The sequence below is a fragment of the Esox lucius genome, chromosome 16 (assembly GCF_011004845.1).
Source record: "Esox lucius isolate fEsoLuc1 chromosome 16, fEsoLuc1.pri, whole genome shotgun sequence".
Taxonomy (NCBI): domain Eukaryota; kingdom Metazoa; phylum Chordata; class Actinopteri; order Esociformes; family Esocidae; genus Esox; species Esox lucius.
Window position 1 is genome coordinate 29,468,936 of NC_047584.1, and position 26,777 is coordinate 29,495,712.

The following is a 26,777-nucleotide window of genomic DNA, read 5'->3' on the forward strand; positions in this document are numbered from 1 at the left end:
GGTCCCTGACTTGGGTGTTCCAATGGAAAAATGCATTGGAACTGATTTGTAGGGCCAGATATATCACCGGCCTGTATTCCTGACTGGCACTGACGTTTGAATAGGAGACTGCTGCAGTAAGGCAAATTCCCCAGTAGATGGCGGGATTGAACTATTAAAAATAGAATGTTGCACAACAAACAGTGATGTTGATATGTGGTCGCCCTAGGCTATACATGAAGCCTAATTCTCATGTTTTCCTATTATTGGTCTAGACCAATCACATCATATGTTTTCACATTGAGATAATTTTTCAGAGTTATTCTGATTGGTCAAAAGACCAATTAACGAAAAACATTCGGCCATCGGTTCTAGACTCTGTCATGGATTGGCAATTGTCACGGCTAAAATCCGAAAGCCGAGTGAAACTTTTTAGCATATTCCAACAAACACCATGCAGCAGACAGTCCACAAAACTTAAAAATACACGCACACAATGTTTTTTGTATTTTAGTTTATTTAACGGAAACACAATACATTTGGAATTGCAGTGGCTGTTTTGTACATCGACATACTGACTCCGCAGTGTGGCTACAAGTCTGATACCGTTCCAAATGTCACCCTGTACCTTATAGTTTACTACTTCAGATTAGGGCCAGTAAAGTGCAACGTAAAAAGGGTACGCCATTTGGGAGTCCAAACGGAGTCAAGATTGCCATTCAACACGTTTCCATTACCCACCAACACACTTTTTCACGTCGGAAACACAAATAAAAATGTGCGTATAAAAAAAAGTATCATATTGCAGGCGGCCATATATGATTTGTTCAGTACAACGCTATTTGTAAAACTACTTCTAAACCCCAAAGTTAACACACGGAACCGATAACATCCCACTACCGTTCTTAACCGGCTGTTACTCACGTGAGGCACGCGCCACCATTTCTTAAGCGTGTGATCATTATTATTCAGTGCCCGATATCATAGGTAATACAAACGATTCTGCTGCAGCTCTCTGATAACGGTGCAGTGTTAGCAACTAGCTACACACCGACGGGACACAACACATTCATACAAAAAAAAAAAAAACTTTGTAAAAATCAAAATGTATAAAAGTGAAAAAAGGACAAAATAGGTATTTGAAAAAGATACGCACTCACCATATCGAAGAATATCATACCACCCAATCTTTGGTGAAAAACACCTATTCCATTAGTAATGTACCAACATGTCTTTTACCACAGTAATTTCTCCCAAAACCTGTCCCCCATGCAAGAGAACATTTCTTTAAACTCTTAGAGCCTCCAAAAAGTCCCAAAAACATTCATACATTTTTAAAACACAAACACAACCTCGGCTACATTTGAAGTAAGTCATTACAATTAAAAATTAAAAATCATAAATACATTTTCCTACTCCCCCCGAACCCCCCCTCCTCAATATAGTCATGCTTTGAAACTATACATCCCTTCTTGAAATTCCATCTCCTTTCTGGAAAATGCTGAATGCTGTTACGGTAGTAATGTCATTACTGCATACCTTTTTTAAAATATTAAAATAGGAAAAAATATTTTTGTAACTTGAGTACTCTGTTTAACCTAATTTCCCTCTCTCTTCTCTACCTCTTCCCATCAGGTCACATTCAGTTGATCCAAGCAATAGAACTCCAGCTCCCAGAATCCGCAGTGCTCTTATTCAGGAAGTTAGTTGCATGACTCTTCCTCTTCTTCTTCTTCTTCCTGTCCCCAGTACCATGGCGACCAGGAAACCATTGAACCAAAACCACTATACACAGACTAAGGACCTGTCTGAATCCATTAATCCCACTATGAACAGTTTTGTATGTACAAAGTCATTCAGGTTCTGTGAGGCTCTCAGAACTTGAAGAGGCTGATGAAGCCTTGTGGAGACACAGGTTTGCAGCAGCTCTCTGTGTTGTTGGCTGTGCAAGGATGGTTTGTATCCTGAAACCACAGAGGCAAACAGCAACTGAGTATTTACACTCAGTCATAGTCAATGATTCACAGCGACAGTTATTTCTGTCTAATTACTACTCTGTTATTAGAAAGCACCACTTCTATTTGAAGATAAGGAGAGGAAGTGGAATGTCTGTACCTTCCAGAAGAGGATATGACAGTGGGTGCAGAAGTGAAGGGTTTCGCTGTACTGTTCTCTGACAGGATAGCAGCGGCACAGCTTGAAGTACATCTTCTTCCACTCCAACTGGCCTTTGTCTGACACCATCAGACGTTTACGGATCTGTCGGAGACCGGGCACAGACGTTAGACACGGACTCAGGTTTTTCCTACAGAGGTCGCGTGTCGGATCAGAGCCAACGTCCGGTGTGTGAAACGCCGACTGCACTTCAGAAATGCACAGCGAAAACGCATGGGATGCGTCCAGATTGTTTTGGTATCTTCTTCAGCTGTGGTGTGTTTGTGGTGAATATGCGGAGCAGATGTGTTCAATGAGGCTTAAGAACAGCAAAATGGAGATGCTTATTCAGTTAAACCATGAAGAGAAACTAAACTCTCCATGACGTTTTTGTGAAGTTAAGTGATTGTGTGTGTGTGTACGTGTGTGTACCTGGCGGTCATTGAAGTGATACTGGCACAGCCTCTTCCACAGCAGGCGGTCCTCTGCCAGGGCCTCGAGGTCAGGGGTCACCTGGCCTAGACTGACCAGGTCGCGGCCATCTGACAGGCGCTCCATGATGTTCAGCTGGAGGCTGGCAGGCAGGTCTGTCAGACTCATCCCTTTAGACACGGGCTGGAGACAGAGGTAGGCTGTAAGGGTCTGCGCAATCGGGCCCGGTGATTGGCCGGTTTCTATTTTGCGTAATCTGTCCCCATGTTGCCCACCACTGGCAGCTCCTCTACAACCAAATGGAGTCTGTTCTGAGTATGTGTAAAGGTCCTTGGCAATGTAAAAGTTGGTTCTGAACTCCAATATTTTAGATAACCATTCTTTTGGAAATTGCATTTGGTGAGTGTTTCTCACCCGCTTGATCTGGATATTATCCAGCTGCTGCTGCCACTGGAGGATGTTCTCCATGCGGTGGACCCAGCAGTTGATGTTCCCCACCAGGACGGACTTGCCCATGTCCTGCACCAGGTCACACAGAGACACATAGAGAGCCTGCAGCAGCTCTTTGATTGGTCGGACGTTCTGCTGGTCATCGAGCACTGGGAGGGGGGGGGGGGGAGACGAGTGCAAAGCCACATTCAGTAATGTAGCATGATGCTGTCAGGGGAGGGGGGGTTGAAGGGTAGGGGTCTGGGGAGGGGGGGTGACATAAAGCCTCCGTCTATTCTATCCACTAAAATGTTCAAAGTATTAAAGATACTGTTTATTTTTTTTAAATAGTTCAGTAAAGAATGTAATTAAAATGAGTGGATTTTTTTCTGTACATTATTGGTGATAAAACCATGTTTGTTAGATTTTTTTTTTTTTACAGCTGGTTTACAACATTAAGTAAGACCATCCACAATGTGTAGGTTAAGTTAAAAGGGTTCCCTTTCTAAATGAAATGCAGGGCCTTGGTCACCAGAATCAATTATCTCAGCTGAAGTACACAAGATCCTTTAAGCCACCTAATCTGTTAAGGTCATGTTATATAACTAATTTGTTTTTGAAAGGACACCACATACGTGCCAACCTTCAGAGGAAGCACACTCACATTTATTTCATAGGTGCCAAATGTCTAACATGGGTGATAGACTGAAATGTTCTGCGACCCTTGGCAGCATTATTTATTTCACCTATAAACGATCCACCAATGGATTTATAAAACTTTCCTAAACAACTTGGCACTGTTTAGCGTTTGGTTTACAGAACCGGAGGGCTGTGTGTAGCCTGTCATTATTTTGACCAGGAGCTGAGCTGGAAGAGCTCGGCTCAGATGAGCCCATACATCATCACACCCACCCTGACACTGTCACACAAGCTGGTCTCTGAGCAGACAGGTCAACTTGTTCTGATAACATGTAGATATCCTGCTTTAATTATCCTTCTGTTTGAGGTTGCAAGTACACGAATATAAAATGCAAAATTTGTAAACCAAGAACGAGAAAGAGGGAGAGAGGCTGATCGAGTAAGAGAGCACTCACCTTTCTGCACAACTCTTTCCAGGATGTTCATGTAGTTTTTCTGAGCAACTCCACTTAGAGAAGGCAGCTGGGACTTAGCGATCAGCTCCAGCAACTTGAGGGAGAGAAGGATCGAGAAAGAGAGAGGAGAGGGAGATGGAGGCAGGGAGAGAGAAAACAGTCATAAATATCTGCAGGCCTGCCATCAGACTATGTTCCTCCCGTAATCATGACTTGTTTTGCTTCTCTGCCTACGTCCCAAACGGATCCATATTCTCTAGGTAGTGGATTACTTTTGAGTATTGGTCAAAACAACAGTAGTGCACTACCAAGGTTAAAGAGATCCTTTTGGGATTCAACCTGTTACTCCTTGACAAACTGCTTTTCCGGAGCCTGTGTGCGCGCGCGTGTGTGTGTGTGTCTGTCTACTGACTGGGCTCATTTCAAAACAACAAGCTCCAACTCTCTACAGATCAGCAGTGCAGGTATGGAGGTGTTGGAACCTCTCCATCTGGCAACAATGATGGGTACGCGCAGACACACACACACCACCTGACAACATGCCCAGACCATCACGAAGGATACACAAACATTCTTGACAGGGACATCTACACACTCATTAGTCGATGTCTTGAGTGAGTGTGCGCACGCGTGCGTGCGTGCGTGTTTTCAATGCTTATCCTTCAGTGTCTGCATGCCTGAAATCCTTCTAAGGCCCTCCAGTAGAAGCCACTAGAACAATGTTACCCAAGACCCTGGCTGTGCACCTGATACCCAAGGCGTCCCACAGGAACGTCCAGCCAGAGACTGTGGAGGGGGTGACGTCGAGCCTCTGGCCCTACCAGTATCCACCCCTGTCCGGGCAGCTCCGGGGCGGCATGTGGGGCACGCAACGACACACGTCGCCAGTCACATCACGGAGAACCCCTGCCTCTTACGCAACCCCGGTTTAGGACACATGACTACTGTCAACACAACCTCTCACTCCCACTCTTGAATGCACTATTGAGTGTGTGTGTGTGTGTGTGTGTGTGTGTGTGTGTGTGTGTGTAATTTTAGCCTCCACCCTGCACACTAGCCAGAGACGGTCCTGCCTAATGGGTCAACGTGTGCCCATTTTTCCATGTTGTGACACGCCGAAGCCTTTGCTCCATAAGCATCAAGTGCTAGTTGCCACCTGATCTCTGGAACTGAGAAGCCCACTAATGCCGTGACGCAACCGCCCACACGGCACCATGTCCTGGACAACACGTCTCAGCCCAACATACAGGCTGGACCCTACTAAAGTTACCCAGCCATTGTTACTGGGATCGCCTGCGCCCAGTGTCGCAAACACTGAGGGGTTGAGAGTGGGAACGGAGCGAGAGGTGAAGAGAAACAGAGACGGCGGGAGAATCACTTGACCACAGGTCCAGTTTCATAATAATCTGCTGTTTCGTCGCACCTCAGGGCACAGTGGTAACCCAGAACAGGGACCCAGGACAGGGCCATCTTGCCATACAACACACAGTGTGTATGCCCCCTGGACAGAGGCCTAACCAGAACACTACAAAGCAGGCTACTAAGCCAGCTAGCAGGCCTAAAAGCCTGTTGAAAGACACATTTGAAATGGGCCTGGTCCAATTGAACTCAGCAACCAAAATCAGCTTTATAAAAGCAAAAAATGTGTAATAGCTTTTTCTGGCTGCTTATCAAAGTTAGCTGGCTAGTTCCTGGAAGCTGCTTTGTACTATACCTCCAGGCTGGTAGTGTAGCCCAATCAGTCTCACAGTAACAAATGGTTTGTACTATGGACTGCATACATTTTGTTTACTGTTTAGCATATCAGGAAACCGGGGGTATAGCGGGATACATTACCTAATCCAATACTCTCAAATCTGCCAAGATATCTAAATGTATTTTTGTGAGCTGTCAGCATATTCTCTTTTTAATAACATAGGTATGACGCCAAGCACCATTCCAGTGGTTCTCGGGGGGCAACAATGCTCTCTGCATCTGTCTGTTTATCACCAGATACAGGCAGATGTGTGCCCAGACACCACTCAAACACAAGCCGACCGTGGGTTCAGAGACTATCTCCAAAGAGCCTCGTGTCTGGAGCAAAGTGATAAGGCCCTGAGAGATGGTGAGGTCTACACACCCAGAACAAACACATCCTGTCCTCTAGTTTGTTTGACTCTTTAAAAAATGTCCTACCACTGACCTCTGTCAAGACTTAATCCTTTATGTTTCATCACAAGTTAAGCCTAGTCTAGGACAAAAAAAAACAAATTAAATGGACAATTCCATTGAGCTTGCTTTTTTAGTCCTGGACTAGGCTTAATCCGGATCTACAAAACCGGCCCTTAAAATGTTTTTTTTAGTCTAGGACTACGCTTAATCAGTGTCCGCAAAGCCGTGTTTTAAACCCTTCACGTAACACCAAAGGCACCTTCAAAATGAAGCCCATCGGAAACCTGTCGTTATGGAAATGATAGCGTGTTCCAATTGACCATTGCCTAATTAAACAATGGAAGAATGAATCAATAAAACACACACGTACCCGTACAACATAGTTGAACCTCCTGCTGTCCTTGATGGCACTGCAAAAGTCCAGGCGGTTAAAGGCTTCGCCCAGAGTGCAGTATCCATGTCGCTGGGATGATTAGATTAGAAAGGTATTAGTGTCCAGGCTCACCTGATCACGGTCTAACATCTTCAAATCATGAAAACAGAGAGCTCCTTCTTACCTCTTTGGTGCTTCCTTTGTGAACATAAATCCATTTCTCCTTGTGGAAATCTGTGGCGAAGTGAGAGAGTGTTACTATTTCTTACACACCATCCTTTCCGCCGTTAACCAAAACATGGTAAGCAATCCAGTTTGTCATTTGAACTGCGGACTGGCCCTTTGAGGATATAATGTGGTGCAACGCCTCAGTCTAAACAGGGGACCTACATGGAACCTTTGTGTTGTTGTTCATGAAGTCCTTCTTCCTCTTCTTGGCTGACATCTCATATGTCAGAGCCAGAAGCAGGTTCTCCTTGAAGCACTCATCCTCACTTTTGCAGTAGCTGGGAAATGGAATACAGAACACACACACATTCAAGCTCAATACATTTGATCTTAAAAATGGCTCATTTTGCACGATTATGAGAATACTATATATGTTTTCCAGCAGAACGTTGGCATGAAATTCCCTGGAGTCGGGACACACTGTAATTCCAACAGATGTCTACTAATCCCACCACTTGTACGGAGTTATTTTTAGCACATTGGTTAATGGGTAGGAAAACAGGCTCAGGCAGACATTCACAACAAAAGCAGTGTCCTAGTATTATTTTTATTTGTTGTTGTTGTTGTTGTTGTTATTGTTGTCCTTCTCTCCTTTCTGCTAGTGTCTGTTATTTTGGCCTGTTTAATTCAGGGCTTAATGCAATAGCAGGTTTTATAACTTTTACGGTAGGATTGTTGAACATGGTTTATGATTATAGCCTACCATAGCCCACTTATTCTAGAGGTAGACTGGATGTAAATGTTTTTTCTCTCCCCACTCTATCCATCACAGTCCCTCCATTTCATGGGAAAGTTCTGATAACTTGACTGCGCACACAAGCATTTCTCCAATATTAGAACGTCCTGTAGATGCTGCACAAACCAGGAAGTACAATGAAAAACAAAAAATAGATTACATTTCCGATACTGACCTCATGTCCGAGTCATTGTTGTTTTTATTGTCCGACGAATAATTTTTCCATCCCTCTTCTGTTTTCACCCAGCTCTGTCCTGGAGATCTCCAATCCTGTCCAAGAAAAGGCATTATCGATGGATTTAAGCAAACTGCGATAAATAAACTGTTGTTCCGACTATTTCTCGAGGAGCGTTTAATGTTCTATAATGCAGGAATCCTTTATTCCCACTGCTGCCTTTGATGTTTTTGTCTAATATTCTGACTGCGCAGAAGGCTTTATATTTGCCTGCGAAGAATCCGGAAACACTTGAGCTCCGCCTCTTTTGGAAACAGCGCAACAACACGTGGCTTTGTTTATCATCTTCGCGTTTGCAAAATGACCAAGGGATGGCATATTATCGCCCGGTGGGTGTCTTGTGTGGGACATTCATTAACCCGTTCAAACCGCTGAATCACAGTTCTTTTTATGTTGACACCGACGCAGTAAATCGTTTCTTATCAACTTAGAACAATATGGTAAATGTAGGAATTCAACGTAGGTATATCGTAAATCATTAGGAAGACTAAAGTAAAGTTGAATCTTGTTAGGATTTTGGAGTACAGCAATACACTGTGTGGAAACAGCAGATGCTCAAAATAGCCTGCACTTCGCAACAAACGGTGACGATTCCAGTGTTGTTGATGTGGTGTGCTGTATTACTTGTCCCATCTCAACGGGAGTGCGTGAACATTACGTTCATAGGCCAATATCAGATCGAAAGTGTGACACAGTAACTTAAAAACCTGTTGGTCGAAGTTCTTAAACGCTCTAAGCATCCGAGTGGCTTCCTTTATCCAGTAACATATTTCACAGAGGCTATGATGATTTACTATATATTTGTAGCGTGTATCTCACAGAGGAAGAAAAGTTCTGTTTATAATGTGTGAGTGTAGGAATTATGGGTTAGTGTAAATAACGACACACAATGACAAATATAGCAGATGTACGCACATAAATGACAAAAACAGTAATCATTTATGTTTTACCATAGGTGGGAGTGCAACAAATTCATGCTCGATTCCATTTAAATTTAGAAAATAAACTACTCAGTCAGTATGAAGTGCTGCTGGGTGAAAAACAGAGATGTGTTTCTCAGTAAAGCACCCATGACTCTTATAGCAATAATGCAGGATGACTGCTTAAGACAGGGCTGGCTTTAGGTATTTGGTGATATAAGCGATTGCATAGGCCCCAAAAGGTTATCTATTTATGAAAATTTTCTTTTGAGAGTAAGAATAGTAAAATACAATAGTCGCATTACGTATTTCTATAGGTAGGATATCAGGGGCTAGGTTATCTGACAATTACCCATGACCTTTTTATTATTATTGGTAGCTAGTCATCTAAACTTAGTGATGCTAGATGTTTTTTACATTACTGTAGTTGTACAGAACATTATTTCAATAACTTAAGAATAAAATGTCAATACAATCACTAGCAACGAGACCACAGCTAGTTGCCCGAAGTAGGTGGGACTGCAACATTTCAAAGTCTGCGTGTGAAAAATGTGTGCAACTGTAGGAAGTTAACTTTATAGCATCATTTGTTTCTCTTCCACCATCAACCAAATGTCACTTTTAGTCCTGAACTAGGCTTAATTTCACCGAAAGGCTAGAGCCGGCCCTGGCTGGTTGTGTTGCAACACCAGTCACACAGCCCACCTGACTCCCCTACCCACCCGACTCCCCACCCCACCCCACTCCCCCCACTCCCCTTTACACCCTATTCCCTTGACAGTGCACTTCCTCCGATGAGCCCCGACCCCTCTGTCATGCCCTGCACAGGGAACTGGCCAGCCCGACCGGGTAACCTGAGCCAGGGAGCAGGTGCCTCGCTCACCCGGTCGTTCCACTGGAAGGATTGTCCTGTCATGAACAAAAGGTTACAGGTCACGTCCCACGGCCCAGTTGAGAGGGAACATCCACGGGCCCCGGGAGAAGACATCCAGTGGTGCGATGCGTGTTTACATGAACGCTTCACCAGGTGAGTTGAACGCTTCACCAGGTGAGTTGAACGCTTCACCAGGTGAGTTGAACGCTTCATGAACGCTTCACCAGGTGAGTTGAACGCTTCATGAACGCTTCACCAGGTGAGTTGAACGCTTCACCAGGTGAGTTGAACGCTTCATGAACGCTTCACCAGGTGAGTTGAACGCTTCACCAGGTGAGTTGACTGAGACCGCCTCATTGTCAACGACTGCGTCACGCTGGCCAGGGGTTCACATCCTGGCCGGGTGTACCGACCATGCCTGGGAGTCGAGCATGGGACTGTGGGAAGGGGAAGAAATGGGCACAATAAATGTAACAAACAGACACACGACGATAGTAAATTATATGAAATAAACTGTTGACTTAGTGTATATCAATTATTTGATGACACTGATGTGCTTTTTATTTCATCAACAAAGCATGAGACCTTTCTGTATTGTTTGTTTGTTTCTCAGTTCTGATGTGCCAAGTATATACCCAGATATGTTCTGCCCTCCAGTGTTTTGGTAAGAAGCCAATTTACACATTATTTTTACTGGTTGGAAAGATGTTAACCTTTCACACAGAACATGACCGTTTTAGAAGAAATGTCAGCTGAGTAAATAAATGTAACAAACAGACACACGACGATAGTAAATTATATGAAATAAACTGTTGACTTAGTGTATATCAATTATTTGATGACACTGATGTGCTTTTTATTTCATCAACAAAGCATGAGACCTTTCTGTATTGTTTGTTTGTTTCTCAGTTCTGATGTGCCAAGTATATACCCAGATATGTTCTGCCCTCCAGTGTTTTGGTAAGAAGCCAATTTACACATTGGCGTTAACTCAGGGAATTGTTTTCTCACACAAAATGTTTGAGTTTCTGTTTTCCAGAGATTGCCGTTCATAGATTACTTTGTAATTATTGGGGACACATTTTGTCCATTCTCTCCCTCCATCTCATTCTCCATCCTCTCCCTCTTTCTCTTTCTCTCTTTCTTAGTTTCCCTCACTCTCTTTCTCTCCATGTGCTGTACATCCCTGGAGTCTATTTAAGTAGTGTAGTTCCAGAGAAAACAAGATGATGACAAATATGTTTTTGGAAAGCCCCAAGTAGCAGTTGGTGCTTGTGTGGGAAGAAGGAGACGTCTGTATTATTTGTGTTAACATACACAAATAATACAGTTAAATACAAACATTTCAACAAAGATTGATACTCCACTTTGGTAGAATACTTGTCTTTTAAATAAAGAATTCAGTCAAATATGATATGAGTTCCTGGCTGTGCTTCGATTTCACCAGTTGTAAATGTCCGTCTGTATTCTTGATGAGCTGTAGTCAAGGTGCACATGGCAAATGACAAAACTAGAGGTACCGGAAATTGTATTTGCACACTTCTCATTAAATGTATATATGTACAGGACAGGGTACCAGGACATATATACACGTGTATGTATATCTGTGTCCAGTTTGTGTGGGACTGATATATGGACGTTCTGAAATGCTAATTAACTAAAGGATTACATTTTATTGTTACATTGAGCAACATGTGGCAGTTCCAAAATACCTTCTCAAAGTATGCCTAGTACCAGATACAACCATGGACAGGGGCTTTCCTAGAAGTTCATGCGGAAATATCTATTTATAAATATATGCTATATATATCATGATTGTTAATTTAATTATTTATTTTGATAACATTGTGTAGTATACAATTTCAGAAATATCAGATCAGTGTGGCATGAACACATTTCAATATGATCAGATCATTAATAAAAAGACCTGTCAGATTTCTCTCTCATATGTGTTGGGGTTTGTGTCTCTCTCCACCTGTTCTTGTCCCTCACTGGTTTCATCATCTCCCAGGTGGTGTTGTGAAACTCTTCGTCCCAGTGGGATCAGGGTAGTAGGCGGGGCTAGGCTGCCTGCTCTGATACCAGGGTACAAACCTGCGGTCCACATGACACCAGGGGGTGTACTGTTCCCCCTCGTGTTTGTTTCCCCAAATAACCCCAGATCACCTATAGTTTACTACACTCGATCGGCACCCACAAACCCTATCCACCACTGCACCTCCACCCATTCACCCCCCCACACCTCTCAACCCTGACCCCCCCCATTCCTTAACTCCTCCACCCTCCACCCATTCACTCGATCGGCACCCACAAACCCTATCCACCACTGCACCTCCACCCATTCACCCCTCAACCATCTCAACACCAACCCCTCCATTCCTTAACTCCTCCACCCTCTCACCCAGCACACCTCCACCCATTCACCCCCCACACCTCTCAACCCTGACCCCCCCATTCCTTAACTCCTCCACCCTCTCACCCAGCACACCTCCACCCATTCACCCCCCACACCTCTCAACCCTGACCCCCCCATTCCTTAACTCCTCCACCCTCTCACCCAGCACACCTCCACCCATTCACCCCCCCACACCTCTCAACCCTGACCCCCCCATTCCTTAACTCCTCCACCCTCTCACCCAGCACACCTCCACCCATTCACCCCCCACACCTCTCAACCCTGACCCCCCCATTCCTTAACTCCTCCACCCTCTCACCCAGCACACCTCCACCCATTCACCCCCCACACCTCTCAACCCTGCCCCCCCATTCCTTAACTCCTCAGTCCTCCACCCTCTCCCCCATCTCTATCCTCTCACCACTCTTTGACCATCCACCTTCTCTGCTCTCCATCCCTCTTCCCTTTGTTCCTCCACCCTCCGTTCTTGCACTCCTCCATCCTGTCATCCACACTCTTTCCACCCCTCCAGCATCTCGCCCTTTAACCTCTTTAACTCGCTCGCACCCTTAGTCCTCTCTTTTTACTGGTTGGAAAGATGTTAACCTTTCACACAGAACATGACCGTTTTAGAAGAAATGTCAGCTGAGTGCTAATAATAGGTATGTAAATATTTAACCATGTGTACTGAATAACATTCTCCTTTTGTGATAGACTTGGGTGCCGTTGGCTTGTCATCTGACAGTTCAGAAAGTTGCACAGTACTATCAGCACACAGGTATTGACGGTTTCAGATGGGACAGTTAACGGCGTGGTTTTTAATTGAATCGGCCCTGTAAACTAGGTGTGTCAAATGTAGTCTGTGGGTCAGGTGGGATGCCAAGTTGGAACAGACAACTGCACTTCCAATAGTTTGAGATTATCCAGCCCTTTGACACTTTTACCAGCATTGTGGTGTGTGATCATGGATTATATGATTTCATGTATTACAATGTAATCAAAAATATCAATGGATGAGTGTCGGGAATACGAGATGACTCTGATTTGTTGTCCCATATTGGTTAGTTTTGGTTAGTTTTGTCACCCCTACCGCAATTTTTTCTGGGCGTGTCGTGACCATTCCCACAGTTCCTGTCTGGGCGTGCCCTGGCCACTCCCACAGTTCCTGTCTGGGCATGTCCTGGCCACTCCCTTAGTTCCTGTCTGGGTGTGCCCTGGCCACTTCCACAGTTACTGTCTGGCATGTCCTGGCCACTCCCTTAGTTCCTGTCTGGGTGTGCCCTGGCCACTCCCACAGTTACTGTCTGGGCGTGTCCTGATGATAATACCGTACGCCAGAAACACACAGACTGCTCAGTTATCACCTGCCCCCTAGACTTGGTAAGAATCAGACTGAGACTCCATTGGGGGTAATTTTTATATTTTATTATCAACCAACACATATAAAAATCACACATAAAAAAATCACTTCAAAACCAAAATACCATCACTTCAATAACAACATACTTAGTGCATGTATTAGTTTTGGTTTAAATCAGTGTAATGTAGTTTGGATGCTACATAAAGCCAACCAATACTTTAAGTTACATGTAAACATTTAATTTCTGATTAATGTAAATATGAGCTGACCCACATAGTAGACTGATCCCTTAATCAGCCATGTATAATTTGCAAATATGAACTGCCCTATTATCGGGAATGATCAGCAAGAAAATCAACAATACCTACTCTCTATTTGCCATTGTTGAAAAGTTTACAAAACCCCTAAAGAAGATAGCATCCGAAATCATGTCCACTGTGAAATGTAATGAATTTGCGTGTTTCTTTAGTGAAAAAATTATAATCCATAATCCATCAGAACTACACAGTCTAACAAGGACTCTGTACCGTCATCACGACCACCAAGACATAACTTGGTTATTATGTCGCTATTTAATACAATTGATCAAAAATCCTGTGAAGAAACCGTTCGACATCTTAAAGCTTCCACATGTTGTCTCGACACACTGCCCTCAGACGACTTTTTTTTTTTTACTCTATAACAATGGACTTACAGCAAATAGTTAATAGCTCTCTGCAATCAGGCATTTTCCCAACATCTTTATCAAATCTCCCTTGTATAGCCAAGATCATTGAAAAGGATGTCTGCAATCAACTCAGCAATTTTGTGAATTCAAGCGGTCCCTTAAACACATTTCTGTCAGGCTTGCAACCTCACCACAGTACTGAAACGGCCCTGATAACATTTTTGAATGATATACAGCTGACTACTGATTCTGATAAAATAACAGTTCTGTTTCTAATATATCTCAGTTTTTATTCTATTTTTATTTTCTTATTCTATGTTTTATTATGATGATGTTGTTTTGATGTTTTCATTTGAGTATTTGTTTTTATTCTATTGTATTTGTATATTTTTATTTTCTTTGTGAAGCACATTGAATTGCTTCTATGTATGAATTGTGCTACATAAATAAACTTTCTTGCTTGCTATTAATACTATTTCACACATTTGTATTTACTTTTTATATATTCTAGTTGAAGCAGTAAGTTGGTTATAAATACTCAGTAAAAGGTAAGCATCACCTTAGAGGAATGATTTTAGTTAATGTAATGTGATAAAGGGGATGTTCACCAATACATACATACATACATACATGTTCACCAATTTTTATTTTAATATTGTTTTGATTGTATATTTTTTTGTAATATAGAGATTTTTCTGAATCATCAGCTTGATATTGACTATAAAACACTTCAAACTAATATCATAATATATTAACAATATATTAATCTCTGCACTACATAATAGTGTAATTTAAATATAAAACATATTTAAATTATGCTTTTAACATTAAAAAAATCGACATTAGTAAAAATGGCGAACTTCCCCTTTAAGGTCTCCAAAAACAACATACAACGAATCACAGTGTATCTGTTTGTGATGAGAGTTAACCTAGCAACAGCGCTACTGTCTCACATGTTATGTCTATTCTAGGTTTATCATTGTACAATAATGTTTTGGGGACAGGAGCTTTCCTTGTCAGACCATGTGACCTGCACTTCCATATGACACGGGTAAAGTTTCCTATGACATGCTGCTGAAAACATCTTTTCCAATTGTGGATTCTTTTTTAGAATGTTAATGGAGTAGAATGTAAGGGTGAAAAATATTCAGATTTCTTGAAAGGTCACCTGGTCAGTTAAGGTCAAGGGACACCCACTGTGTGTTGTTTGCATGTCCCAGGAAGAGGAAATGCTGCTTAAACCACAGCCAGGTTCTACCTGGATGTTTTCCCCTATTGGAGGACAGCCGCCAAACCCTTTTAGGTTGCAACTTGTTTTCCTTTTTTGAGAGTGTAAGAGTCCAAACTAAACACTCAAGGAAGGTTGGGTTTGTTGGAGATGCATACCATGGAGAGAGAACCATGGTCAAACAGTTTGTATGGCAGCGTTCCTTTAGAAGTCCACATGTCTGTCTTTGGGTCATAGCACTCAAAGCTGTCCGAGTCCTCGATGATGTCGTGGCCGTTGATGAAGCGTCCTCCGGTCACGTACAGTTTGTCGCCGAGAACCGTGGCGGCGTGGTGCATTCTCCGCTCCTTCATGTTCTTGCACTTTAGGAACCGGTTGGCTTTGGTGTCGTAGGCTATCATTCTCCTAGTGTATCCTGTAGGGTCACAGTGACACACGGTGAAACATCAGCTCAAGAACTCAAAATCAAGACAATATCAAACTCAAATTCTGACTGGAGCCACAGACTATTCCAGCCGCCACCTACCTCCAACAATGTAGATCTTGTTGTCTATGACGGCTGCTGGAGCAGAAACGTTCTTCACTGTCCTGCTCTCCATCTTGGACCACAGATTTCTGCCAATGTGATACACCTGGCGAAAAGGGTCAGTTTAGTGGGTAAGTTCAGTGTGTCTGAACTTTCCTCTCCAAAAAGTACATGACTTAATGGTGAACTTTAATACATTCAAAGACTTAAGAACCAAGTACTCAGTCAATCAAGAATCCACTCTGGAATGTGCAATACTGAACAGCAAATTGAGAGAGAGAGATAGAAACTACCTGTATTATCCTGACAGGGTTCTGCATTGCATCCTCTCCACCGAATAGGTAGATTCTTTGGTCGTTGGTGGCAACTGCTGGATGCAGAACTGCGGTAGGCATTGGGGCCATGACCTCCCACTGGTTGAACATGCTGCTATAGCGCTCCACCGTGTCACACAGCTGCATCTCCAGCCCCAGACCCCCCAGGACAAATATGTAGTGCAGGTATGCGACACTCTGGTGGGCAAAGCGGGCCTGGATCATGGGTTCGGCCGTCCTCCACTGGTTTGTCTTCAGGGAGAGGGTGTACACGGCGGTGCTGACCACGCTGCGCTCGGTGTTCATGGTGAGACCTCCCAGGACATACAGTACGCTGTGGATGCACACGTACGAGGCCTTGTAGAGCCGCAGGGGCAGCTTTGCCAGCCACTGCCAGCGCTGGGTCTGCTCGTCGAAGAGCAGCGCCTCCCTGGAGGTCTGCTCATTGTTCTTCCGGCCCCCGACCAGCACCAGGGTTTCCTGGCAGGTGTAGCGCCGCGGGGCTGCCCACAGGGGCTTGAGGTCCGACCCGCACCTTGTGCTGACGGAGAACATGAGGCGGCGGACGGACTCGATGATCTCGGTGCAGAGGTTGGAGGACTGGATGAGGGGGTCGCTTGCGATGAACTGGAACAGGTAGGTGGGGTGGATGTAGCGTAGACGGACCTTCTTGAAGAGGTCAGAGATGGCGCCACGTCTGGAGAACGGGTCGTGGTGGATCCAAGCCAGTAATGTCTCAAACACCTGCAGAATGAGAGTTAAAAAAATTACTTTGGGCCATTTTGGGGTTGTGGTGTACATTAACTGGTCCCAACAAAGTCAATATGAAGCAATATAAAGTGCCATCTACCTGCTCCTCCTCTGCGCACAGCCGGTCATCTTCCAGGTAGTTCATTAGCTCCGGCAGGGACATTTCACACAGGTCCTCTGAGTTGGAGACGTCAGAGAAGTTTCGAACTGCCATCTCCCTGGCCTGGAAAAACCCAATAGAGAGGCCTCAGCCAAGGGACCCAAATGGTGGCAGGGACCTTGAGGTTGCTAGATAAAATCCTGTTTTGTGGGCAATATACCTTTATTCCTACCCGGTGTCCGGTGTATGTGGAAGTAAAGTAATCCTTATTCCTCTAATTCTCTAGTGACTAAAGCCCTACCTAGACATATTCAAGAAGGTCAGGCTGGATTAGGGTTTGAATCCTGGTTGGGATATGACCAAATTGACCTCAATACATGAAAAATACTTAACGATTGAAAACAGTTTAATAGTCAACCGACCTTCTCCTTGAGGCTGCCACATTGTAAAATATCTGACAGGCGAATCATGCTGAGGCAGTTCTCCGGGCTCAGTTGCTCCTAGAATCAATCAGATGGAACATTTGTAAACTGGTTTCATATGAATTATATTTCAGTTCAAATGTGGTCAGTGTGAGAGTGTCTGGGTCGGCGTTCGAAGCCGGTTTCCGCGGTGTGCACCTGTAGGAAGTGGGAACACGCCTCGAACAGCCTGGTGTACTGAAACATGGAGGCTGCCTGCATCATAGGGAGGACTGTGTCCATGGTGATGACAACGGACCCTGTGTAGACATAGTCCACGATGCCGCTCAGGATGCCGGAGGAGATGCCCTTCAGGAACAACAACAACAACGTCTTTTACTTTTTGCAGTCGAAAGGATGAAGCCGCACACACCTGCTCCTTTGGGCAGCCGGGCAATGCGGTAACGCCCTGTAGACAGGACGCTGGTTTTGTCTAGAACAGTGTGAAAAAGCAGGTGAGGCGACCTTACCTTCAGCCTGACCTTCTGCTGCTGGCTCTCCCTGAAGTTGTGGCAGAACATGGCTGTGAAGTATGGACTGCTGGAGGCCAAGACGTTGCGATGGCAGGCGACCTCCGTGTTGTCAGAGCAGAGGAGCACATCAGTGAGGACCCGCTCCTTCCTCAGGCGGTTCAGCTGTGTCGAGAGGAGGGACGGCTGCTCCTTGTCCTTGTAGTGGAACACCTCCAGGAGTGGCTTTGGTTTGCGGTCCATTCTGGACAAAGGTGGATAAGAGTTTTGATTTGTTTTGGGACTGTCTCTAGCAGAGACTTTTTTTGGAAAAGGGGAGGAAATGGTTTAACTAGTTTTGCCGCAGGGTTCTTGTGTGATGTGTGAAATAGTTTTGACAGGCAGGTATAACAGGACTCCATTCAGATAGAATTAAGCTCCTGATAAATTGTCACTTTAGAGGCACACCATGATAACCCATCTGTCTGACTAGAGCATGAACCAAGCCCAACGACAGCGAGAGTATCATTCACTGGTGCTATAATCAACACCAGTGTTGGGACTGTTTGAATGCCCTGGAGTCTGTTATGGTGCTATTTCTGTGTCATTATTCATAGGTCATTATTACCAGTGAATTTAACCTGCGATCTTTCCCAAAAACAATATTCAAAGCAACGTTTTCAGTGTTCAAAATGAAATGTACAAGGTTATATAATTAACACCATGGAGGAGGGAACAGAAAGAAACCATCTGTGGCACAATTGCTCAATAAACATTTTCCCCCCACATGCAAACAAGTGTCAAGTATCAGGGGAAACGATCCATAGATACAGAACAGACACAGATACAGAAAGCGTTATTCATAAACAAACTTCTAGATTGAATATCAACTTATTGAGGTAAGCTCCTAAAAGGTGCAGGAACTGGAGCATTTAGAATGTATAACATGTCATTTGAGTTCAACCAAAACATGTAGACATACATGCCCTGGAGTGCATCTTTAAGACATCAAAGCAGGTGTGTTAACTAGTGAAACTGATATTTTGTCATCCACAACAACACATCAAAACAGAATGTTAATGTCTGCTCTGGTTGTTATAGCAACCAGGTTTATTGGTTAAAAAAATATGCACTGACGCTAATAATTAATTCAACGGGCAGCAACAGACAGCAAAATACAGTAACGGACAGCAACAAGCAACACCAGCATCTTCACACCTGTGCTTGGCACACCTTCCATCGCTCCATACCTTGACTCCGTCTTCTTGTCCTTCACCCTGATTTACTGCAGGCAACTGTTGCTACTGGCCAGAATTCCCCCTGAAACGTAAAGACTGAGCATTTTATTTTTATTTCTCTGTCTTTTAACTCGGCCCTTATCTGTTCCTCCTGCTGGCGGCTCTGTGTAAGTTGGGGAGGAGGTGCTGTTTGGTGAGAAACCGTTTGTTGTTATGGCTCTCTTTCCATGAGGCCTCTGGCTCCGACTACATTCCTGTTTTAAAATAGACCCCAACTCTTTAGCAGCACGCCAGCAGCCTCACATGTGACTGCCCGAATCTCTCTACCTTACTCCACCCCTACCCAGTCTCCCCCTACCCAGTCTCCCCCTACCCAGTCTCCCCCTACCCAGTCTCCCCCAACCCAGTCTCCCCCTACCTCTCCCCACCCTCTCTCTCTCCCTTCTGCTTTTTCTACCTCCCTCTCCCCCTTTTTCGCTCCCTCTACTCCTCCTATGCTCTCTCTCCGCTTCTATCCCTCCCCTCTTTGCACCACTCTGACTCTCTCTTTCTCCTTCTTTCTGTTCCTACCTCCCACCATTCTCTCCATCCCCCAACTCCTTGACCGAGGAAACCGCTCCAGTGTGTATCAAGCGGTGATAAACAGAGATGTAGTGAGACAGTCGTAGGCCCAGTTCTGTGGCCCGGTTCTGGCTGAAGTGGGGTGCAGGGATCTGGGAAGTGCTATCCTGACAGCCATGTAAACGCAGTTCCTTGTCTCAAATGGAAACCTATTCCCTACATAGGCCACCACTTCTAAACAGCACCCTCTATGAAAAACCAGCGCACTACATAGGGTTAGGGTGCTATCTGGGATACGGAGGGGGGGGGGGAGAGATGGCAACATAAGGGGTCGTGGGGCTGAGACACTGGGACAGCTGAATATCATAACAACATGAATTTGCAATGACATGTTTGTTGTGGCTGTTACAGCAGGTCATTTGGCTGTTGGCTGGCCATTGGATAATGTCACTCAGTTGTCTCATATAAGATTGACAGGCCTGACCCTCTATTTAAACGTAGAATGTGGCGGGTCCCAACCAATCCCGTTCCACTTGTCAACGTCAAGGAGAGGTCGGATTGAGGGAACACATGTTGAGCAATGTTGACTCCTCCAGTGAAAACAAAATGTAATATATATGTGTGTGTGTATATATATATATACAGCTCTGGAAAAAATTAAGAGACCACTCCTATTTTTTCTTAAATCAGCATCTCTACATGTGTGGCAGCCATTCCATTCCAATATCTGTTAAATTCCAACACAGGAACACCCCATTTAACTTTGTGAGGTATTGAACCAAATCTAATTTAATGAGGAAAAGTATAAAAACCACTGCTGTGGTCATCACTATCCTCTTGAAATAGAACCAGATGGAGGGCAAAAACAGTGCAAATTGTACCTCAAAGGTAATTTGAACAAAAGAATAACTATTCAGCATGACAAAAGAGTTGAAAAGAAAAGCTCTGAGTGTGGAAAAGAAGGGTTCAATTCTGGCTTTACTGGCAGAGGGATTCATTGAGCGTCAGGTTGCTTCCATCCTGAAAATTTCAAAGACAGCAGTTCATAAGAACAAGGTCAAGCAACAGACATTGGGGACAACAAAGCTACAGACTGGCAGATGGTGAAAACGACTGTCCACAGACCAAGATGACCGTCAACTCATTCGAATATCACTCAACAACCGTAGGATGACATCAAGTGACCTACAAAAAGAATGGAAAACAGCAGCTAGGATGAATTGCATGGTGAGGATGGTTCGAAACAGGCTCCTAGGGGCAGGGCTGAAGTCGTGCAAAGCTAGAAAAAAGGCCTTCATCAATGAGAAGCAAAGAAGAGCCAGGCTGGAGTTTGCAAAAGACCATAAGGATTGGACTGTAGAGGAATGGTGTAAGGTTATGTTCTCTGATGAGTCCAATTTTCAGCTTTGCCCAACACCTTGTCATCTAATGGTTATTCTGAGACCTGGAGAGGCCTACAAGCCACAGTGTCCTGTACCCACTATGAAATTTGGTGGAGGATCAGTGATGATCTGGGGATACTTCAGCAAGGCTGGAATCGGGCAGATTTGTCTTTGTGAAGGACACATGAATCAAGCCAAGTACAAGGTTATCCTGGACGAACACCTGCTTCCTTCTGCTCTGACAATGTTCCCCAACTCTGAGAATAGTTTTTTCCAGCAAGACAATGCTCCTTGCCCCACAGCCAGGTCAATCAAGGTGTGGATGGAGGACCACCAGATATGACCATGTCAAGGTCAGCCCAATCTTCAGATCTGAACCCCATTGAAAACCTCTGGAATTTTATCAAGAGGAAGATGGATGGTCACAAGCCATCAAACAAAGCCGAGCTACTTGAATTTTTTTGTGCCAGGAGTGGCATAAAGTCACCCAACAGCAATGTGACAAACTGGTGGAGAAGAGCATGCCAAGACGCATGAAAGCTGTGATTACAAATCAGGGTTATTCCACCAAATATAGATTTCTGAATTCTTCCTAAATTAAAACATTAGTATTTTGTTGTTGAGTATGAATTTGTTTTCTTTGCATTATTTGAGGCCTGAAAACAATGCATATTTTTTGGGTAATTTTGACCAGTTGTTGTTTTCTACAAATAAATACTCTAAATGACAATATTTTTATTTGGATTTTGGGTGTAATGTTTTCAGTAGTTTATAGAATAAAACAAAAAAAATCATTTTACTCAAACACATACCTATGAATAGTAAAACCAGTAAAAGGTCAATCTCCCTCGGTATGGGGCTCCATGCAAGATCTCACCTCGTGGGGCATCAATGATCATGAGGAAGGTGAGGGATCAGCCCAGAACTACACAGCAGGACCTGGTCAATGACCTGAAGAGAGCTGGGACCACAGTCTCAAAGAAAACCATTAGTAACACACTAGGCTGTCATGGATTAAAATCCTACAGCGCACCCAAGGTCCCCCTGCTCAAGCCAGCGCATGTCCAGGCCCGTCTGAAGTTTGCCAATGACCATCTGGATTATCCAGAGGAGGAATGGGAGAAGGTCATGTGGTCTGATGAGACAGAAATAGAGCTTTTTGGTGTAAACTCCACTCGCTGTGTTTGGAGGAAGAAGAAGGATGAGCACAACCCCAAGAACACCATCCCAACCGTGAAGCATGGAGGTGGAAACATCATTCTTTGGGGATGCTTTTCTGCAAAAGGGACAGGACGACTGCACCGTATTTAGGGGAGGATGGATGGGGCCAAGTATCGCGAGATCTTGGCCAACAACCTCCTTCCTTCAGTAAAAGCATTGAAGATGGGTTGTGGCTGGGTCTTCCAGCATGACAACGACCCGAAACACACAGCCAGGACAACTAAGGAGTGGCTCCGTATGAAGCATCTCAAGGTCCTGGAGTGGCCTAGCCAGTCTCCAGACCTGAACCCAATAGAAAATCTTTGGAGGGAGCTGAGAGTCTGTATTGCCCCGCGACAGCCCCGAAACCTGAAGGATCTGGAGAAGGTCTGTATGGAGAAGTGGGCCAAAATCCCTGCTGCAGTGTGTGCAAACCTGGTCAAGAACTACAGGAAACGTATGATCTCTGTAATTGCAAACAAAGGTTTCTGTACCAAATATTAAGTTCTGCTTTTCTGATGTATCAAATACTTATGTCATGCAATAAAATGCAAATTAATTACTTAAAAATCATACAATGTGATTTTCTGGATTTTTGTTTTAGATTCCGTCACTCACAGTTGAAGAGTAACTATGATAGAAATTACAGACTTCTACATGCTTTGTAGGTGGGAAAAAGGTGGGAAACCTTGGGTCCTGCTATTAATGTCAATGTTATTTTGACATGTACCACCTACCAAAGCATTGTTGCAGGCATGTGCAAAGTTTACTCTTCATTATGTTGGGGAAATATATTGTAAAAGATCAAAGTCTTGGCTATTAATCCTTGTGATGTGCCAACCTTTCTTTTTTTATATAACACAAAGTACACAGATTAGCTGTACCATAGAACATTTTTATTGACATAAACTCATTTTATAAATCATTATGAACATATATTCAATGAACATTACAGAAAAGCCTGTCTGAAGGAGGTGACTTCTTCATGATAGAGTTGACAGCCAACTGACAGAGTTGATGTCATATAAAACATAAAATAGTACACAAATATAAAAAACTTGGAAGCACACAGAAAGCTATTTCAAATGAATCTTCTCATTTTGATTGTTTCAGGTTTGCCTTGGTTTGTCTTTTGGTTAGGGATTTATTAGATATTCCGAACTCTTCGATCTTGGAGAATGCAATATTCTTTCAGAATTATTCCTGATAAAGTCAATACTCGTTTCCTGGGTAGAGTTTTGTGCTTGCAGGAAGCTAATTTTCCAATGCATGATGACAAAGAAGGATCCTCATAATTGAGGCACTTCTCCTGTCACTTCCGCTAATAATTGTCTCAGTCATGGTTTGAGGAGAGATCGTGACAGATTTGGATGCATGCTTTGCTCGTTTTACTTTCTTTTTAAGTCCATCCCTCTCTCCAGTCTCAGCAGCTTGTTTTTTAAAGACTTGATTTCTCTTAGGCACTTTTTCTTATGTCTTTTCCTGGTCCCATCTCCTGTAAGGGACTATCTGCTAACACTTGGCTCATCAAGGCCCTCAACTAATGGACTACCTGGTGGCGTCTTCTGCATGTATCTGCAGTGTGAACGTCTTCTTTGCAATTTCTTTACCTCCTCTGAGAACTTCTCCACGTCCTCCTCTTTAATCTCCTTGCTTGCTCAGTCACGTCTTCTGCTTGTTTTATTTTCCCCTCTACAACCCATGTTCTCCATCTGTCTCTCCCCCATTGTAGTTCTGCATTTCTGTCCGGCTGATTATTTCTCCTCTCCCTTCTCTTTCTCTGACACTCTTTGTTTCTGTCACTCTTCATCTCTAATGAGAGGTTCTGTTTAACCATTTGTACCTGTAACATTCTGAAGTAAACAGCGTCATTGATATGCATCCACTAAAGCACTTGATTAATGTAGTAATAGTATTTAAATAATTTAATTGAAAATAAAGTACTAATTACAAACACATTATTCAATTATTAAAGAGATCTGAGAGTTATGTCACCTCCGTCAGCATTGATGTCAACTCCATAAGATGGAATATCATAAGATGGAGGTGACGTCTTACGGAGTTGATAAAATGTTAAATGTTTTCCTTTCACAGCATAGTCGTAAAGAGTAGCCATTTTTCAAAGTTGCTAAGAACGCTCTTAATGCTAATCAAAATACAAATTTTTTAACCATAATACTTATTTAGTTTTGAGTTAGAAGGGCAATGGAGACACACCTGATAGCAGTATTATTTAATGGATTTATCAAAAGACGGAAAGCTTACCAGTGCTTGAGCAGCATTGATGCCTTTTTTGAAACCATGAAGACATACAGGGGTCCTAAGGATACAGCTAACACTTTTTATGTCTGATTAAATTATGTTCGTTTTCAAAACTGACAGAGTTGACAAAAATCTGGGACACAACATTTTCATAAAATAATATATTTTAAAACAAAGATGATTATAATAGTGCATTTGTACACATGTGTATTCAATAGGTATTGTTAGTTTTAGATTTTGTAGGCTTTTAACACATTTCTTTATTGTTTTAAGTTATTAATTATTGTCTGGGACTGTAATGGCCGAGTCAGAGAGGAGGGTTACAGCTTCCAGACGTGGAGTGTTTTTATGATTTATTGGAAGGTTGAAGGTTCCAGGCAAGGGCAAGGCAGAAGGCAGAGTCAAAAGCAGGCTAGGGGTCAAAACTGAAATAGAGGCAACAGTACAAAGGAATGGGCAAGCAGTGGTCAAAAAGGCAAGGCAACAGGTCAAAAATCCAAAGGCAAAGGTACAAAATCACCAGGCAAGGGAAAGGTCAAGAATGTCCAAAGCAAAGGTTTAAACACGAGATATCAAAGTACTTGGGGATGATATAAGGAATGTGCTAAACAAAGGCTCAGTAAGTTGGCAACAGACAAACAATACCTCACAAAGGAGCTACAAAACAGAACTGAAATAAATAAGAACTACTAGAGAGAAAGTGAACTGAAACACAGGCCAAACTAATCAGGGCAACAGTGAAACAACATTACAAAACAAAAACATAAGAACAAACATTGGCAAACCCCAGACCTCACAGGGACAAAGGTGTTTTCTGGCCCAGGTCAAGTTCATAAGTAAAAAAAAATTACATCTGACCAAATCATTTAATAAATCACATTTGTTTCCTATATACAGATCCTTAAAAAAACTGAAATAACCCCAAAATAATTTAATTAGTGTGTTTATAAGTAATCATTTGAAGTTGTTCTGGTAGGACATGGTTTGGTGAAATATATATATTATATATATATGCCTAAAACAAATTACACATGGTTTTCTGTGTTTTTCTATGGAAATCGCATCCTGAACTCAGATGACATTGATCACAAATTATATGGAGTATGTTAACCAGTTTGGTAGTTGGTGGGGTGCTAAACGGCAAGTATACATGCCTTATTGCCTTTACAACGTCATTAGTGTTTGTTTTGGTCATACCCTTGTGGAAGCTGCCACCCAATTAGCCACCAAGACCCAAACTAGATGCTTCAAAATACAAATGAAACTATTTGAAGGGTCATCTACCGTGATGTACTGATCCTGGGTCACGTTCATCCAGTAAGTAATTACCTAACTCAACAGCGCCATCTGGTGTTGATGTCATACTACATGTGTTATCTGCAGGGTTTACCTGAGAAGACCATTGGCTTACTGATAAAAAAGATGGGGTGCTTTAGGGGTACCCTGGGCAGAGCAAATTTCTGTTGGTGGTACTTTAACCTAAAAAAAGTTGGTAACCAATCGCTGTGCTGTAGAAAACTACAAGGAATCGGGTGCCTTTCAAATACACAAATAATAGCGTCGAAGTACAGCACTGGAGCAGATCAAAGCCCGCCGTTCCCCAGTGCTGCATCGCCATCACAGGAGGACTAATCTCCAGGAAGAGCCTTGGGCTATAATACCCTATTTTAGAATCTATTATCAAAACCCTCTGGTCAGAAATCCCATTTAATAATAAAACACGATGCTGATGTTAGGATAAGAGTTGACGCAGAATGCGGTGTCTACGTGCACATTAGGCCGCTCGTTCACGCACCCACAGTAGTATTCCGTTCCAAATGGCACATTATTCCCTTTATAGTCCACTATGACCAGGGCCCGCATTGCACACTATTATGTATATCCCACAAAGGGCGCTGGTTTAGAAGTAGTACAATAAGGGAATAGGGTGTAATTTTGGAAGACACGTGTGTTTCTACATCGCCTTCGATTCTCTGTGAACGTGTGGCGTGAAGTTGATTATAGACGAGGTTACAAAACCGAAGAAGACCTTGTTCACTGTGGGGTATTTAGCTTACTTATTTACTGCATAACAATACATACATAATTCCTCAATGATTTCGACGGGAGATTGCTAATAGGACATGACGTCGACACTCATGGCGATATGTAACTTACTGTATATTGGTTTGTTTTTTAACATCAGAAGCCGAGGTATAATCTTCAGAAGTCGATGAGTCGAATAAGTCGTTCCGCTTGTTAGTTAATTTACAAAACGTGTTCAGTCAATTGATCTAATC

At 43.3% G+C, this 26,777-nt stretch overlaps 2 protein-coding genes across 3 annotated transcripts; both read right to left on the minus strand.

The window, feature by feature from the left end:
• Positions 1-1,235: 1,235 nt before the first annotated feature.
• Positions 1,236-8,003, minus strand: fbxo32 (F-box protein 32). Its single transcript, XM_013137709.4, has 9 exons — positions 7,752-8,003; positions 7,003-7,118; positions 6,797-6,846; positions 6,610-6,702; positions 4,089-4,182; positions 2,980-3,164; positions 2,566-2,748; positions 2,095-2,238; positions 1,236-1,943 (listed from the first exon to the last, which is right to left on the minus strand). The coding sequence occupies exons 1-9, from the start codon at positions 7,862-7,864 to the stop codon at positions 1,854-1,856; spliced, it is 1,068 nt and encodes a 355-aa protein (XP_012993163.1). The 5' UTR covers positions 7,865-8,003; the 3' UTR covers positions 1,236-1,853.
• Positions 8,004-14,395: 6,392 nt separating this feature from the next.
• Positions 14,396-19,390, minus strand: klhl38b (kelch-like family member 38b). Of its 2 annotated transcripts, none has more exons than XM_020054604.3 (8): positions 19,074-19,390; positions 17,877-18,120; positions 17,566-17,715; positions 17,368-17,445; positions 16,946-17,068; positions 16,075-16,839; positions 15,782-15,887; positions 14,396-15,670 (listed from the first exon to the last, which is right to left on the minus strand). In XM_020054604.3, the coding sequence occupies exons 2-8, from the start codon at positions 18,117-18,119 to the stop codon at positions 15,381-15,383; spliced, it is 1,755 nt and encodes a 584-aa protein (XP_019910163.1). In that variant the 5' UTR covers position 18,120; positions 19,074-19,390; the 3' UTR covers positions 14,396-15,380. The 2 variants fall into 2 exon arrangements, with proteins under 2 accessions (XP_019910163.1, XP_010891066.1); XM_010892764.5 differs by having other exon boundaries at positions 19,106-19,389.
• Positions 19,391-26,777: the final 7,387 nt, after the last annotated feature.

Bases quoted from the DNA above. Each gene is read 5' to 3' on its own strand.
- klhl38b (XM_020054604.3), bottom strand. From the start codon at position 18,119: ATGGACCGCAAACCAAAGCCACTCCTGGAGGTGTTCCACTACAAGGAC. The intron at 17,716-17,876 runs GTAAGGTCGCCT...TTGTTCCTGAAG, and splicing joins AGCAGAAGGTCAGGCTGAAG to GGCATCTCCTCCGGCATCCT. The intron at 16,840-16,945 runs GTAGATGGCACT...CTCATTCTGCAG, and splicing joins TGTGCGCAGAGGAGGAGCAG to GTGTTTGAGACATTACTGGC.
- fbxo32 (XM_013137709.4), bottom strand. From the start codon at position 7,864: ATGCCTTTTCTTGGACAGGATTGGAGATCTCCAGGACAGAGCTGGGTG. The intron at 7,119-7,751 runs GTCAGTATCGGA...TCCATTTCCCAG, and splicing joins AACAATGACTCGGACATGAG to CTACTGCAAAAGTGAGGATG. The intron at 2,239-2,565 runs GTACACACACGT...GGTCTCCGACAG, and splicing joins ATCACTTCAATGACCGCCAG to ATCCGTAAACGTCTGATGGT.